Source organism: Eriocheir sinensis, chromosome 2 (genome assembly GCF_024679095.1).
Source record: "Eriocheir sinensis breed Jianghai 21 chromosome 2, ASM2467909v1, whole genome shotgun sequence".
NCBI classification, from domain to species: domain Eukaryota; kingdom Metazoa; phylum Arthropoda; class Malacostraca; order Decapoda; family Varunidae; genus Eriocheir; species Eriocheir sinensis.
This window is the reverse complement of record NC_066510.1, coordinates 25,180,707-25,198,206: the sequence shown is the minus strand read 5'-3', so window position 1 is coordinate 25,198,206 and position 17,500 is coordinate 25,180,707. Positions and strand designations below refer to the sequence as shown.

The 17,500-nt window shown below is 43.3% G+C and overlaps 1 protein-coding gene and 1 long non-coding RNA gene across 3 annotated transcripts in view; one reads left to right on the top strand and one right to left on the bottom strand.

The window, feature by feature from the left end:
- LOC127001624 (carbonic anhydrase-related protein 10-like) overlaps positions 1-17,500 on the bottom strand; it is a 108,390-nt gene that overhangs the window by 11,308 nt on the left and 79,582 nt on the right. For both annotated transcript variants that reach the window (XM_050866475.1, XM_050866486.1), the window contains exons 4-5: positions 12,870-12,983; positions 7,354-7,437 (exon numbers count right to left, since the gene is read on the bottom strand). In XM_050866475.1, coding sequence (XP_050722432.1) covers positions 7,354-7,437; positions 12,870-12,983 — 198 coding nt within the window. The remainder of the gene's footprint in view (positions 1-7,353; positions 7,438-12,869; positions 12,984-17,500) is intronic.
- LOC127001626 (uncharacterized) overlaps positions 14,114-17,500 on the top strand; it is a 99,161-nt gene continuing 95,774 nt past the window's right edge. Inside the window, exon 1 of the long non-coding RNA XR_007755365.1 lies at positions 14,114-15,208. This is a non-coding gene — a long non-coding RNA (uncharacterized LOC127001626). The remainder of the gene's footprint in view (positions 15,209-17,500) is intronic.

The window sequence follows — 17,500 nt, the reverse complement described above, 5'->3', positions numbered from 1 at the left end:
GCCTTCCTTCCCTGCTCTCCTGATTGTTTACTTTCTTTACTCTCTACCTCCCATTCTCTCTCTCCTCCTCCATTTATCTTCCTCCCTGTCGGTTTTCTCGCCTTCCTTCCTTCCCTTTGTTTCTCCCACCTTGCATCCTTCCCTTCCTCCCATGCTTGTCTGGATGTTTGGTTTTCCTTACTCCATCTTCCTATGTCTATCTATTATATCTATCTATGTTCTAGTCTGATTTGTTTTCTGTGCCTTCCTTCCCTTTCTGTCTTCCTTCTGGCTCTACGTACCGTACACTCGTTTCTAATCTTTGTACCTTCCTTTCATTTCTGTTTTCGTATCTTTCTCTCTCCCTGTCTTTGCTTATCATCCAGTCTGCCCTCGCTAATTCATTTATTTTCTCTCATTTCTTTCTGCTTTTCCAATCTTCCTTTCTCTCTGCTTCTACGTATCATCCAGTCTGCCATTTTTTTCTTCGTATCTTTCTTCTTTTTCTTCCTTTCTTGTCTTTCTCTCTCTCTGCCTTTACGTATCATCTAGTTTGCCTTCTTTTACTTTATTATCTTTTTTTTCTTTTCTTTCTGCCTTTCCCATCTTCCTTTTTCTCTGCATCTACGTATCATCCAGTCTGCCATTTTTTTCTTCGTATCTTTCTTCTTTTTCTTCCTTTCTTGTCTTTCTCTCTCCCTGCCTTTACGTATCATCTAGTCTGCCTTCTTTTCTGCATATCTTTCTTCTTTTTCTTCCTTTCTTGTCTTCCTTTCTCTCCCTGCCTTTACGTATCATCTAGTCTGCCTTCTTTTCTGCATATCTTTCTTCTTTTTCTTCCTTTCTTGTCTTCCTCTCTCCCTGCCTTTACGTATCATCCAGTTTGCCTTCTTTTCTTCATGTCTTCCTTCCCTCCCTGTCTTCCCATTTTCTCAGCATCTAGAGTCTCACCACGTCCACCATCTCCTTCGCCTCTTGCTCCTCCTCTTCCCTCCTCTCACATGCGCTTCCTTTTCTTCCTCCTTTCCTTCTTTCTTATCTGATCCGTACTTTTCTCTCTTCTCTCGCCCCTCCTCCTCCTCCTCCTTCTCTTCTCCTCGCTTCTTCCAGTCCTCGTTTTCCTTCTTCCTCTTCCTCCTCCTTTCACTTACCCCTCGTTGCCCTTCCTCTTTCTTCTCCTTCCAGTCACTTCTCGTCTCTTATGTTCTTCCTCCTCCTCCTCTTCCTCCTCCTCTTCTTTCTCCTCCTTGCACTTTAACCTTATCTTCTTCACTTTCCATTTTTCCTTTATACTTCTTTTTTTCTGTATTTTTTTCTTTTGTTTTCCTACGTTTTTTCTTCTTTTCTCTCCTCCTGCATCTTTTTTTCCCTTTCCTGTCTTCTTGCTCTCGTTTTTTTTTCCTTTCTTTTACCTTTTAATGTGTCCCTTTACTCTCTCTCTCTCTCTCTCTCTCTCTCTCTCTCTCTCTCTCTCTCTCTCTCTCTCTCTCTCTCTCTCTCTCTCTCTCTCTCTCTCTGTTTTTCCCTTACATCTTATTTTGCCTCATTTTCCCCGTATCACATTTTTCCTGTTTTTTTCTCTTTCTTTTCTCTTTCTCTTCATCTAAGTTTTCTGACATTTTACTGTGCTTTCATTATTTTTTTCATCCTAATATTTTCCTTTCTTCTCTTTGTCTCATTTTTTCTCATCTCCTCTCTAAGGTATATTTCTTAACTATCTTTCCTTCTAACTGTTATTACATCCTTCCATATTTCCATTTTCTTTCCTTCCTACGCGTTCCATTATTTCACCCTTAGCAATTTTTTTTCTCTATATTATTTTTTACATCCCTTCCATTCTTCCTCTTTTCTTCTCACCTTTTCTTCACCTGTCCACGTATTCTTCTTCCCTCTTCCCTCACCTTTACCTCACCTTCTTTCTTCCTCTCATCATCTAAAAACATTTCCCCCTTTGTGTATGTGTGGGTGTGTGCTGGTTTATGTGTGTGTGTGTGTGTATGTGTGTGTTCCTTCTTTTTTCTTCTTCCTCATATATTTTTTTTGCACTTTCCTTATTAGTTTTCTTTGTCTTTTCGCTCATCGTGTTTTCCCGCGGCCGCCACTCTTAACGAAGCCGCGGAGGAGGGCGACTCAGCGAAGGAGGTAGATTGAGTTACGGTGAGAAGCTATTATAGGCCGCGATAAATGAAGGAGCGAGCGAGCGGGCGGGTGAGGAGAGGAGGGGAAGAAATAAGAAATGAAGAAGAGGAGACAGAGAAGGACGGAAAGAAAGAGGAAGACAGCAATGAATGAGGAAGCCACCGAAGAAAAGAAGGGGGTGAAAAGAGGAAGAAGGGAATAAGAAGAAAACAGAGAAGTGAAGGAAAAAGAAGATTCAGAAGAGGACGAGGAAAGAGGAGGATAGGCACGAAAAATGAGGGTCAGTGAGCGAGAGGGTGATTGAAAGAAGGAAGGGAAATACGACGAAGGAGGAAGAGTAAGAGACGGGAAAGAAGGTAGAGGAGTATAACAAGATAAATGAAGAACCGATAGAGGGAATAAGTGAAAGAAAAGGAAGTGAAATAAAACGAAATAGGAAGAGGCAAAAGAGGGCGAGAAGAAAGTAGGAGGGATCGAGTGGGTGAGGAAAGGAAGGGAAGTAAAACGAAGTAAGAAATGAAGTTGGAGAAAGAGGTGAAAGAGAAGTTAGAGGAACAGACAGTAATGAATGAAGAGGGGACCGAAGGAATGGGTGAGAGAAGGAAGAGAAAATAGAGGAAATTAAGAAGGAAGAGTCAGAGAACGAGAAGAAATAAAAAATAAAAAATGAAAAAGGAGAGAAGAAGGAAAGATAGGCTGCAATAAATGGAGGGAGAGAGAGAAGGAGAGGAAGGAAATAAAAAGAAAACAGAGAGATGAAGAAGGAGAAAGAAGAATAAGACACAACAAATGAAGGGCCGAGAAAGGGAGTGAGTGAGAGAGGGGAATAAGAAAAGCAGAGAAAGATGAGTAAGAGGAGGAGAGGAGAAGAAAGAAGATTAGGCCACGATAAAGGAAGGAAGGAACCAGGAGAGAGCAAGTGAGAGACGGAAGGGAATAAGTCGAAATAAGAAATAAAGGAGAAAGACGAAAGAAAATAAAAGGAAATAGCGGCGAAGAATGTGAGGAGGAAAGTAATGACAGCAAAAAGAAACAGAAAAATGATGATAGAAAAAGCGAAGTCAGAGGAATATGAGAAAAGAAGGAAAGGATAAAAAGGCGAAGAATGCGAGAAGGGAAAAAATGAAACTAGAAAAAAACAGAAAAGGAGTCAGAGGAGAGAAAATGAGAAAGGGGGAATGCGAAGGATGTGAGGAGGGGAAAAAATAAAGCAAAAATGAAGATCGTGGAAGAGGAGTCAGAAAGTAACGAGATGAAATAAGAAAAAAAAGGGAAGAAATGTGTGGAGGAATAATTTAAGATGAAGACAGAACAAGGAAAAGATAGAAAAGAGAAAGGAAAGCAAGTTGAAGTACGAGGAAGTAAGAAAGCGTAAGATATTGAAATAATGAGATGAAAGAGAAAATTGAGTTAAGGCAAGAAATTGGAAAAATAAAGATGAAAATTAAAACACAAACCACGATAAAAGGAGAAAATGATGAAGGAAAATATAAAAAACGCTAAACAGGATAAATGGAGATAAACAGGAAGAGGAAACAGGCCAAATAAAAAGGATGTCGATGGGGAACGAAAAAAAAAGGTGATGAAAATTAATAATGTCAGTAAAGAAAAATGGAGGAGAAGGCGTTGCTAAAGAAGAGGAGGGAGGAAAGATGGCGATAAAGAAGAAGAGGAAGAAGAAGATGCCAAAGAAAATTAATGTCGATGAGAAACAAAAATAAAAGTTGGTGCTGAAAATTAAGAGAGTTGAAAGAGAGAGAAAAAAATATGTTAAAGAAGAGGAGAGAGGAGAGAGATGGGGATAAAGAAGAAGAGGAAGAAGATTTTAAAGAGAAAGAATGTCGATGATAAACAAAAAGAAAATGAGCTAAAAATTATGAATGCCAGTATAGAAAAAAAGGAGGAGGAGAAGGAGTTGCTAAAGAAGAGGAGGAGGAAGAAGAAGAGAAAGAAGAAGAAGAGAAGAAAAGAAAGCAAGAAAAGAATTGTCGATGAAAAAAAAAAAAAAAAAATCTAAAAAAAAAAATTGAAAGAGAGAAAAAAAAGAAGATGCTAAAGTAGAGGAGGGAGGAGAGAGATGGGGATAAAGAAGAAGAGGGAGAAGATTTTAAAGAGAAAGAATGTCGATGATAAACAAAAAAAAAAGGAGGAGGAGAAGGAGTTGCTAAAGAAGAAGAAGATGCTAAAGAGAAAAGATGTCGATGGTAAACAAAACAAAAATGAGCTGAAAATTATGAATGCCAATAAAGGAAAAAACAGGAGAAGGAGTAGGTAAAGAGGAGGAGGAAAAAAAGAAGCCAATAAAGAAAAAGTGGAGGAGGAAAATGCCAAAGAAAATAAATGTCGACGAGGAAAGAAAATAAGGTGCTAAAAATTATAAATGTCAATAAAGAAAAAAAGAAAGGAAGGAGATGCTAAGTAAGAAGAGGAGGAGAAAGCATGTGAACGAGACTAATTAGCGTGAGCTCACCTGGCGGTCTTAAAACACAGGTAACATGTCTTGTATATTTCCTGTTTGTGTTCCGGGGCATTGACGGAGCACGGAGGAAAAAGGTGACGGAGGAAAGAGGACAAGAAGGAGGAGGAAAGGGCGTGCAGGAAGATGCGGCCTGATCCTTGTTCCTTCCATACAACCACGAGGAGGAGAAGGAGGAGGAGGAAGAGGAGGAGGAGGAGGAGGGAAAAATGTAGAGTATGGTGAGAGGAGTGTTGATCCCTTTTTTTTCTTTTGTCTTCCTCCTCCTCCTCCTCCTCCTCCTCCTCCATCCACAAAGAAAAAAGGGGGAGAGGTGGATTATAGAGATGGGGCCGTTGAGCCTTAGACCTCCTTCTCCTCCTCCTCCTCCTCCTCCTCCTCCTCCTCCTCCTCCTCCTATACCTTGAGCAAGCTTCATCCGTGTGTTGGAGGGAAAAAGGAGGAAGGAAAAGAAAAAAAGGGGTCAAAATAAATGGATTCTGGCCTTACGACTGCATTCCTCAGGACGAAGAGAGAGAGAGAGAGAGAGCAGTGAAGTATACATTTTTTTATGCAAGTCGGATACGTGACCGGCATTTAGAACTCTCCCTCTCTCTCTCTCCCCCTCTCTCTCTACTTCCTCCTTCCCCTCCCTTCCTTCCTCTCTTTCCTCCCCTTCCCTCTCCCTCCCTCTCTTCCTCTCTCTAGCCCCATTTCCCTTCCCCCTCTTTCCTTCCTCCTTTCTCCTCCTCTCTCCCTTCCTTCCTCTCTCCTTCCTCTCCCTTCCTCCACCACCACCACCACCACCACTACCATCACCACCACCGCCGCCGCTCTTTCAGAAAGGATCACGAAGGAAAAACGCAATGAGTCCTCGTTGATTAACTGTCGAGGCGCTAACCCCTTCCCCTCCTTTTCATCCTCCTCCTCCTTTTCCTCTTTCTCCTTCTCCTCCTCCTCCTTGTTTTTATCTTCTTCCTCTTCCTGCCACCATGACACTGTAATGACCCGCTCCACACTGACATGTTGATGGAGAGAGAAGTCAGAAGACCTCCTCCTCCTCCTCCTCCTCCTCCTCCTCCTCCTCCTCCTTCATCGAAACAGCTAGCTCTTTTACCTCCTTCCTTCACCTTGCTCTTGTTTCCTCTAATTTTTCCTTCATCCTTTCTCCATTTCTCGGCCCTTCCTTCCTTCCATCCACTCACGGCTCTCCTCTCTCCTCTTTTCCTTTCTCTCTTTCTTTTCCTTTCCTTCCGTTTTCGTCTGTCTTGCCTCTTTTCGCACCACCTCCGTCTTCCCTAGTGTGTGTGTGTGTGTGTGTGTGTGTGTGTATGTGTGTGTGTGTGTGCGTGTGCGTGTGCGTGCTCTCAGGAAAAATATGCCGATGGTGCAGTGAAGTTTAGGGTCGTGATGTTGGTAGTTTTTTTTTCCTCCATTCTCTCTCTCTCTCTCTCTCTCTCTCTCTCTCTCTCCATTGTCACCTCGTCTTCCCATTTTGTCCATCTCATCAATACCTCTCCTTCCTCTCTCCCTTGATTTCTTCCTCCCCTCCTCCACTTATCTTTTATTCGTACCTCCACCACCTCCTCCTCATCTCCTCCTCTCACCTAATGCCTTTTACCTTTCCTCCAAATAATCTTTCCTCATCTTTTTCCTCCTCTCCACCTTTTTCTTTATTTCCTCTTTTTTAATTATTTTCGCCCTGACTGTCTTGTTTTTCCCTTGCCGCCTCATTTTCGTTTTCTTTTTCCTTTCTCCTTCCCATTTTCTCCCCATTACCTTTCCTACACGTCCCCATTTTCTTTGTATTTATCCCCTACACCCTTCCATTTTTCCTTCCCAAATAGTCCTTTTGTTTCCCCTATTTTCCAACTCCTTTGCAAGTTCTTTTTATTCCTTCCCTTTTCCCCTCTTCCTCTCTTTTTCCCGAGTCTCCCTTTTTGCCCTTTTCTGTCACTTTCCCAAACTTCTCCTTCCTTGCCTTCTCTTTATTGATCCCCGTCTGTTAGTCTTCCCTTTCCCCTATTCAACCACCTTCCGAGCTCGATTTTTTTCCCTTTTGCTCTCTTTCGTCTCCTTTTTTTATGCCTTCACCTTCACTCTTTTTGTATCCCCTCACCCTCTCCTTCCTTTTTTCTCTTTATTCCCTTTCCTTCTTTCTCCTATTCAACCACCTTCCGAGCTCGATTTTTTTTCCCTTTTGCTCTCTTTCGTCTTCCTCTTTGTACCTTCACCTTCACTTATTTTGTATCACCTCACCCTCTCCTTCCTTTTTTCTTCCTCTGTCCCTTCTCATCCTCCCCTTTCAGCCTCCCTTTTCTCCTTCTCAACCTCGCTCTTCCTGCCCTTTTTCCCTCATTTCATCTGTTTTTCTATGTCTTCCCTTTCACTTTTTGTCTTATGCTCTCGGTCCCGCTTCCCTTTTTTCCTTTCTCTCCCTTCTCTCCCTATCTCATTTTTCTTTGCTCTTTTTTTCCTTTTTCATCTCCTTCACATTTTTCTTGGGGGGGGTGTTCTCCTCTTAGCCTCTCCATCCCCCTCCCTTTTTTTCCCTTTCTCTCCGTCTCCCCTCACCTCTCCGTCCCCTTTCCTTTTTTCCCTTTCTCTCCGTCTCCTCTCAGCCTCTCCGTCCCCTTTCCTTTTTTCCCTTTCTCTCCGTCTCCTCTCAGCCTCTCCGTCCCCTTTCCTTTTTTCCCTTTCTCTCCGTCTCCTCTCAGCCTCTCCGTCCCCCTCCTTTTTTTTCCTTTTCTCTCCCCTCTCTCCCTCCTTCCCATGCTCACCTCGGCGGGGAAGGCGGTGCCGTTGATGGTGTGTTCGGAGCCAACGTGATCCACGGCGCCGAAGTGGAGCTGCACGTGGCTCACCTGAGGATGGGAAAGGTTACCTGTGTGAGCCTTGGATAAACACACACGCATACACACACACTAACTCCCTGTCTGTCCCTCTTTCCCTTTCTCTCTCTTTGTATCTATCTATCTATTTACCGATCTATCTCTCTACCTATCTACCTATCTATCTATCTTTTTATTTATCTATCTATCAATCTATCACATATTCATTGACTGTGAGTATTAATGCCATAAAAAATTCTTATATACCTGAAGATGTTACCCTTAATTAAAGTTCTTACTGTATTTTACCCGTCAGTAAACTCAAAAAGGGGAAAAATATGACGCAACAAATAGAAAACAAGGAAACACACAAACTCACAAACACAAACGTAACCATACTGCCCACCAAACACAAATACAAACAAATACGGAGGCTATATTTTTTTCTCCTTTTTTAAGCCCTCTAATCATCTCACGCAGCGGGACATCACTCGGTCAAACAATACTCTAATCAACCAGACGGCAAAACAAGGCCGGACCAGCGAGGTGACATGCGGCCCTGACAAGAAACATGCAAGTCCCGCCTACCCTTAACTCCAACCGCAGCCCTGGGGAGGAACAGACCAGGAATATGTCTGGAAAGAGATCGAGGACTAATGCGACAAGAGGACGTAGAGTGACGAGCTCAATTGGAAAACAAGGCGGGAAAAAAGGGGGAGGTGAAGGATGATTGGGAATAACAAGAGCGAATGTGTAAGATGTCAAACGTGGGTAAAGGTGAATAAATAGGAAGGAGAAAGTAGGACGATGGGTTTGACTGGACGAGGAAACAGGGAAATGAAGGTAATATATGAGAAAGGTGAAAAACAACGGGAAAAGGTAGATTAACAGGGACTATATCGTCACCTTCGTAAAGAAACCGCCTGAGTCATTATTTTCTACTTTACAGGAAATCAGAGAAGAACTGTCATCATCTCATTTGGCTTAAGATTTAGGCAGGAATGAAAAGGCCAATTCTAGAACACTCAAACCCTGAATAACGAAGGCAACTATGCAAAAATGGGCGGCACATGATGAAAAACTGATGTAAACAAAAACCTGGAAATCGCTGAAAAATGACTTAGGCGATTATTTTATGAGGGTGACGATATGGAAAACAGGAAGGCAGGTTAGTTAGGGCGAGAAAGAAGGAAGAGAATGGTAAGGATAAAGAGGATGGGAATTACAATAGGAAAGAAAAAGGGGTAGATAATTATAAAGAATCAAGACTTAGAAGAAATAAGACATAGGTAGACCGTGAGAGTAGGAAGAGAAAGGTAAGGATAAAAAAAATGGGAAACACGAGGAAAGAAAGACAAAAATAAAGAGTAAGTAAGAAAATGGTAAGAAAAAAGAAAATGGGAAACATATTAGCAAAGAGAAGAAGAGGCACAGAAATGGTAAGAAAAAAGAAGATGGGAAACAATAATAGCAAAGAAAAGAAGAGGCACAGACGTAGGAAGAAAATGGTAAGAAAGAAGAAGATGGGAAACAATAATACCAAAGAGAAGAGGCACAGACTCAAGACGTAGGAAAGCCGAGAGGAAAAGAAGATAAAGAAGAAGGGTAAAGAAGATGCGAAGAAGGGTAAAGAAGATGCGAAGCAGGAGTAAAGAAAGAGAACGAAAGCTGGAGAGGCAAAGGCGAGGTTAAAGAATCAGACGAAGGAAGCAAGCGTCTACAGCAAGTCTCAAAAAATATAGCATTGTAGTGAAAGACAAACAAAACTCTCATGTAGCATTTTCATGTTTGGACTGAGCGAGAGGCTGCGATGGAGTGAGCTATTTAGCGAGGCTGCATTAAAAGGGTTTAGCGAAAAAAAAAAAAAGGAAAAGGAGTTAGTGAAAAAAAATAACTCGCCCGCGCCGCTGCCGAAAAGATTAAGAACGAGAAATTAAGCGAATTCAGATTTGGAAACTTGGGTAGTGAAGAGATGTATAATTCATTTTAATCCTGGATTGCGTCAAAGAAAAATGAAATCCAACTTTTGTGCTCGAGACGAAAGAGAATGTAAGGACCGTCGAATGTAGCAGATAAGAGTTAGTGGTGGTGGTGGTAGTAATAGTAGTAGTAGTAGTAGTAGTAGTAGTAGTAGTAGCAGAAGGGATATGGGTAAAGTAGTAGTAGTAGTAGTAGTAGTAGTAGTAGTAGTAGCAGAAGGGATATGGGTAAAGTAGTAGTAGTAGTAGTAGTAGTAGTAGTAGTAGTTTCAGGAGAAGTGGTGGTAGTGATAGTTGTTGCTGTAGTAATAGTTGTTGTTACTATTATCATTGCTGTTGTATTTTAAGTGGTCATCAGTGTGTTAGCAAGTCTTTCAGTACCTTTTTAATTGACACACCTGACATTCTTAAAAGCCTCCCTTGCGTATTCATTTCTTCATTTTGCCTTACACAGTCTTCCTAAGATAAGATTGCGGAGGGAGTGATATCATGGAGTTTATTGGTTCTTGAAGGGCTTAACGAACCTAACAAATGATTCAGTGATGCCTATTTCCACAATAACCATCTGCAGCGCCACCACCACCTCGCAGTACAGACTTGGTTGGTGTTGTGCAGTTTGTTTCCCTTGACTTTATTTCAACGATTCACTTAACCACACAGACCCAACCAAAATGTCGCCTTGAGGAAGAGATCGAGGCAATATTTCGAGCCCCTGTCTTGAAAATAAAAGAGCGGCAGTAACGAAGGCGCCGAGGAGGGAAGGGCAGGGAAGGGAAAGACGCGTTAAAGGGCAGGGAAGGAAGGTACGTGTGTTATTTGGAGACAGGAAGGGAGCAGGGGAAGGGAGGAAAGCAGAGGGCGTTCCTGAAGGAGTTGTGACGCTCAGGGACACTCGTAAGAAGGTGAGTATGATCCAATTAGGGCTTATCGAGGAGGCCGGAAATAACCAATAAGAGCCAGTCTGAAACAATTTATGGACTCAGCAAAACATCGCGGCCTTCGAGCCTCAGGTGAAAAGTGGGAACAACTACTAATTGGCGGCGCCGTGTTTTCCAGACAGGTTTATTTGGGGAATATTTTTACGGCCGTGTATTTTTGGCGTGTTTTTTTCTCCTCAATATTTATCGGCGAAATGTTTTTTCCCGTGTTCGTGTGTTCGGGAGTTCGTGCGCTCCTCGTCCTAGGTTTACGTCAAGGTGCGATGCTGGACGAGACACAATTTGTCGCTGCGGGTGATTGATGAGAGATGCGACTATTCAACCTGTGTACCTGACGTACTGATACACCTTGAGGTCATCCACGTGCCTCCCATAGCGAAGAGCGTCATTATATGTAGTCCCTGGAGGAGCAGCGTCGGCAGGAAGTAGCGCACGATAACAAGTAAATTCCAAGTAAGTACCGCAGATAATTTGCTGGTCAAGAAATAGCTCGCGTAAACAAGCAAAATCCATTTAATTAGCTGGAGATTCCTTTACGTTTTCTTAAAAATCTAACGCTGTATCAAAACTGTATTGACTTTTTGGTTTCTTATACATGATGACATCCCAAAAAACTACAGCCTGAAATATGCTTTGTGCGGGACGAAATAAGGCGGCGAGGGAAAAGAAAACAAGTGGTTACTGTGGATTTGTTGCACCGCCTCCGTGTGTTGGTGTTCGTTAACCCGTAGACGAGAAGAAGTTCCCCGAGAAGCCTTTTTGTAAGACTCCTTCTGGGAACAAAAGGTAAGGAGGAAAAGGAAAATAACTTCTTGGGAGATATAATGATAAAAAAAAAAAACATCATTTCATCTTTTGTGATATTAATAAAATCAAGTTCCCTGGAGAGCCTCCCTTTAGACTAACTACTGAAGGAGGCGATGCGGAGGAAAATATACAATATCATAGGAACGTCTTAGAAAGTCGCGAGCCAAAACAGACCGGACTGTGCGAGCCAAAAACTGGAGAAAACATCGTCTTGGCCTCGTTGTGTGGAGTTATTGGTGGAAAGAAGGGAAACAAGTTCTCTAAGAAGTCCTACTATAGACTACCACCAGTGGACAACAGGTATCTGAGGAAAAGACAGAAAATAACAACGAAACGACAAACGAAGTGGTTCGCCGAGCTGTCAAAGGTAGAGTTATCAGGAGAACTAATTGCGGGCTTTACCTGGACATCATGGAGGCTAATTATATATTCTCACCTGTCCCTGATTCTTTTTTCATGGTGTGTGTGTGTGCATTTTTTTCAGGTTGATTTATCTTTTGTGTTTGTCTATCTCGTCTTTGTGTGTGTGTGTGTGTGTGTGTGTGTGTGTGTGTGTGTGCTTGCAGGATGCGGTTTTAGCTGAGACAACAGTGTAGGGGAAGGAAAGTCAACGGAGTATAGTAGAAAGAGAAGTGAAATGAGGTAGTAAAGCGAAAACAGTAGAGCAAAGTGATTCATAAGTGCACCATTAGAGGGAGGGAGAGGGTAATGTAGGGGAAGAGAAAAAGGGGACCATGGTAGAGAGATAAGTAGGATGAATTGGTGAAGCGAAAAGAGCGAAACAAAGTGAAGGAAAGAGGGATATAGAGAAGAGAGGAAAGAGAAAATGAGAAAATAAATAGAAAGTGCAAAGAATGGATGATGAGAGCAGAGGTAGGGAGGATGGATAGGTTGGTGCTAGGCTGGAGGAAAAGGGGCGGGGAGAGCGTTGGGTCGTGACGTCACCAAATGAGACGCGGCTTGAAGCTCGTCCGAACCACCGAGACGTGTTGAGTGGCACAGTGAAGCGCTTCGTTCCCTGTGACTCATTACGGCGTTGCCAATACTGTTCACCCCTTTCAGTGTGCCATGTTAAGATTATTAAGGCTCATATGGTAAAGCGATTGCGTAAGCGTGCGTGAACCTGTAATTATTTATGCAGGCACGTTTCCTCATCATATATAAAGGTAACGGGGCAACACGCACCTGTAGTTTCACCTGCCTAGCCTATAGCAAGCAATAGCATTCAATAGTACCAGTGTCAATCTATAGTTATGGCTACAGGTAATATCTTAACCCGTAAATAACTCGTCTGTAGCTTTTTTTCGTACCGTGCTTTGTCCGTACTTTTCAGTGGACACTCAACTAGTAGGCCTACCTGTTCAGATCATCCTTGTTGTACCTGTGTGAACCTGTAATTATGCCTACAGGTACAATTCTCACCTTGCCTTGCCTGTCATTTAATTGGCAACCACATGTATCTACCTGTATATATAAATAACTCGTAGTACATGTGAGAACCAATACTTCTACCTATCTACTTACCTACCTAACCTGTTCCCATAAAATGATAATATTCATCTGAAACCTTGTCCTACCTTTAATTAGCACCTGTATTCACCTATTACCTAAACAGATAATCCTTGTACTACCTGTGTCAACACGTAATTATCCCTACAGGTACATTTTTTGCACCTGAACTCCAGCAACATAACTTCCACCCGTAACCTTGGCCTACCTGTAATCACCAGTCAACACTCACCTGGTACCTGTAGGAGAGTGGCCCACCGGTGATGTTGATGGGGGGGTGATGGCGACTCGTGCCGCCCAGGGTCAGAACGACGCTGTGGCCCGTGTTGTTGATGACCCCGCTTACCTGGGGGGGAGAAAAAATCACCTGGGTTACCTGAGGGAGTCGTCGCTCCTCACCTGAGTAATGGGAGGGCGCGGGGACTTTTTTAATTAAGGGGCTCGTGTTGCTAAGGTATATGACCCTCACCAGGCCTTGTTTTTTTGTTTTTCTGTATTGTTTTGGATCCACTAGAGACTCACACACACACACACACACACACACACACACACACACACACACACTTGCGTACATTCACACTAGCATGATTCACGTACGCTAAATTAAAGTACATATATACATAAACACACACATGTACGTACAGACAGACACACAGACATGCATTTACATATGAATCCGCCTCACTGGTTGTAAATAATGACTCAGTATTCATTCAGCCGTCCCTGTTACGTGCGGCCTCCACATGTGAATGGGTAAATACACGATAAATTAACGTACATCAATTCCCCAACTTGACAATTAATGCGTACAGGTAATGTTAAAAAAATATCAGGCGAGCAGGTACAGGTGTATGCATGTCATTGTCTGTCGTTTGTATGTAATAGACAGTTCATCTTTTGACCGTAAACACAATCCCTATCTATCTATGTATCCATCTATCTATTTATCTATCTATCTATACTCTTAATTAATTCTTTCCATATTACTTTTGTCTCCCTTTTTTCTGTCTTTAGTCTCCTGCTCTCTCCTTATCTCTATCTTTCTATTTATATGTATCTATCTATCTGTCTAAATGTCTACATCTATCTACTTCCCCTAAATTCTTTCTTTTCCTACTCCTTTTTTTCCCTTCTTTTCTCCTTTTTTTTGTTTCACAGGCTCCTATCGTCTCTCTATCTAATTATCTATCTGTATCTATCCATCTATCTATCTATCTATCTATCTCCCCTTTTAGATATTTCCCTACACCTTTTTCTCTCTGCTGTTCTCCTTTTCTTTGTCTCTGTTTCCTACCATCTCTCTCTCTCTCTCTCTCTCTCTCTCTCTCTCTCCCGTCCCTTTATAGACAATGCGCCTCCCCAGTAATCAGTTCCACCAAAGCCTCGGCGGCGAGTAATAATGAGCGGCATTGATAGATGGGCATTTTTGTTGCATTCTTCATTGCCGGTCGACTGTCCGAAAAAAAAAAAAAAGAGGCTACCGCGTTAAGGTGAAATAAAAAGAGCCTACCGTTTCATTCCCACGCCTGCCTCTGATTGGTGCACGATCCTCTGACGTCACGGGATGAACGGAATTTGGCCAATCAGCTGAGTGTTCGTGTGATTAGGTTGGCATGTGTTCATTTTTCTCCCTTCATATGTTTTTGTTTTTTTTTACTTTTTTCTGCGGATTTAAGGCTTGATAGGATATTTTTTTGTATGATTCAGGTTAATCAGTTAAGCGTCCGTGTGGTGATGTTGATGCGTTTTTGTTTTTACCTGATTTTGATGTATTTGGCTCATTTTCTGATTGGCTGGTTGCCTTTCCTATGACTTTTAGAGCAGGGATAGGTAGAAACGTGAAAGTATCGGTGGGTGGTTGATGTACTTTGCTGTTTTACCAATTATATCAGTAAGAAAAATAGCAAAATCAGTCCCTTTCTCACGTTGCCAACTAGTTTTGTTCGTTTCCTTCATCTTGCTTTGAAAACTAGCAAAATCATCCCTTCCTAGTTGTTGACAAGAATACAGCCACATGCACGAACCAACCGGGTGTGTGTTGTCTCTAAGTCTTCTTTCTTTCTTATCGCATCAAATAATAGCAAAACAATCCCTTCCTCAGCTTCCCATCCAGTTTCCTTTCCTTTCATCTCGCACCAGAATCAAAACCAGTTCCTTCCTCCGTTTGCCTTCTGATCCTCTTCCCATTCTTTCATCTCGCGTCAAATCACCAAAAACAGCAACTCCTCAAATCCCAGGTAAACCAATCACGGGGGAAAAATCATCTTCATTAGAAAATAAAAGACGAAACGAGTGAAGTGCGAGCGGCCGGATCATCCAATCACGGCTCAGCGGCGGGAGGAGTTGCAAGATACCGCCAGATGTCGCCTCCACGCAGCGGGCAAACCCCATCAGTGCGTCGAGGCGTGGCGCTGCATGTGTGTGTGTGTAGACGCAGAAGAGGAACGAGTAAAAAGGACGCAGATGTTTAAAAAGGGAGGTAAAAGAGGAACCCTGTGACGACGATCCGTGTGTGTGTATGTATCATCCGCCTCGCCCCCGCCGCCAGCCAGCCAGAGCATCGCATTTGAGGTTTGTGGGTAAAGATTCTGTTTGCGTTTCATGCTTTGGAAGTTCGAGTAAGCACCGCTTCGCGCCTCGCTGGGCCGGGCCGGGCGTGGATGGGTCGAGGGTCGGGTTAGGGGTGGCGCCTGAAAGCTACCGGCGCCCACATGTTGCCTCTTACACACACACACACACACACACCGTAGGAAGCTCAGTAGGTGTTAAGGCGTTATACTTCCCATTAAGTTGTGTATGTGTGTTATTTTTCACAACATCCTTGGAATTGTTTATAGTTTTGTTTTTCCTCTCCCTCTCTCGTCCTTTACTCATTTACTCACCATTCTCCTCCGCCTCCTCCTCCTCCTCCTCCTCCTCGTCTTCCACCTTCACTACACGCCCTGCTGGTTCCTGCATGTGGGTGCATTCTTGTCAACAACTGAGAAAGTTTTATAATCTTCACCTTTCTTCCTCCTCCTCCTCTTCCTCCTCCTCCTCCCCCTCCTCCTCTTCCTCCTTTACCACGTTGGCTTGTGCATGTCAGAATCTCCGTTAATACTGTGGAAATATTTATAAACGTTAGCATTTTTTTATGAACGTTGCATTTTCTCTGCCTTTGCCGCCGCCTCCTCTCCCGCGCCCATTAATCCTCCTCTTCCTCCTCACCCTCGTCCTTTAATCCTCCTCTTCCTCCCCTAGCAGCCAGCATTGTCCTGTACAAATGGTGCTCAGGGGCGTGGGCGGGCAGCGGTATCAAATAAATTGGGGTACCATGTAATTAATTAGCGCGGGTCCCCTCACGTCACACCTGCCCTCACCTGTCCGATCACCTGCCCTGTTATTCATCCGCGCTGTATCTGTTTGTACTAATTGCGGGCTTTACCTGAACATCATGGAGGCTAATTATATATTCTCACCTGTCCCTGATTGTTTTTTGTTTTGTTTTTAGCTCAGTCTCGTGCAGGTAAATAAAATCATAGCTTTCTGTGTGTGTGTGTGTGGGTGGGTGGGTGTGGGTGTTTGTATATCTATTTGTTTATATATTTGTGTTTGTTTAAGCGGCTGCTCGTTTGTTTATGGTAATGAGAACATGTTTGGTCTGGGTAATGATGATTAGTTGAGGGGAGACGCGCTTGCAGGCACACACACACACACACACACACACACACAGAGAGAGAGAGAGAGAGAGAGAGAGAGAGAGAGAGAGAGAGGAGGAGGATATGTAATTGTTTATTTCTTAGTATAATTCTCTCTCTCTCTCTCTCTCTCTCTCTCTCTCTCTCTCTCTCTCTCTCGGCAAACAAAAGTCAACTCAATTTAAATCCCACTTGCACCTTTAACCCCAACCTTTAACACACCCATTAGCCCCTCCTCCTCCCCTGTCCCATCCCTCCTCCCTCCTCCCCTCCCCGCCCCTCCCCTCCCTAATTTGGGCGTGAGGTGGTGGTGATGGTTAACAGGTGGTTTGGTAGGTGGGTGGCTGGGGTGAGAGTTTTGATGAGTTGATTAGCGTTAGTCTGTCTGTCTGTACTTCACAATGATGGGGGTAAAAAGTTATTTATAGGATGTCGCCTACGTACTGTATGTGTGTAGGGGGCTATGCTCTTTTTTATTGTTTTAGAGATGTGGTCATTGAAATACCTGTGTGTGTGTGTGTGTGTGTGTGTGTGTGTGTGTGTGTGTGTGTGTGTGTGTGTGTAATGAGACAAAACAAAAGATGAAAAAAAGATGCACAAAGACCCACAATGCATCTCCCTCATAAAGCCACCAAGAAAAAATACTTAGATATATTCCAATTTAGTTTCAGGAATGTGTGTTTGCATGTGTAAGTGTGTGTGTGTGTTCGCGACGTCCCCGAAAGAATACCACCACCACCACCACCGAACCGCCAACAACAAATACCAAATACTTTTTCCGAACGTAACCCAAATGACCGGCGGCCAAAAGTACGAAATAAAGGTGGATGCGTCATTAATCTTGGTCGCCGCGGCACGCACAACGACGCCGCCGGACGGAAGGGCCCCGCGAGCCTTGCATTTTGTTCGCCTTAATTGATCCTGCGGGAGGGGTCCTTTGCGTGTCCTGCGGGGTGGGGGGTGGGGAGGTAGGTGTAGGAGGCGGTGTGTGAGTGAATGTTGATGGTGGTGAGAGTGTGTGTGTGTTTGTGTGTGCCTCTCTCACTCTTCTCTTTCACTCTTTTTGCCCCTCTCTTTTTTTTTCTCTCTCTCTCTCTCCAGCATCCCTCTCTCCTACCTTCCCTCCTTTCTTTTTCTTCCACCCTTAAAACATATATACCATTTGAGGTGTGTGTGTGTGTGTGTG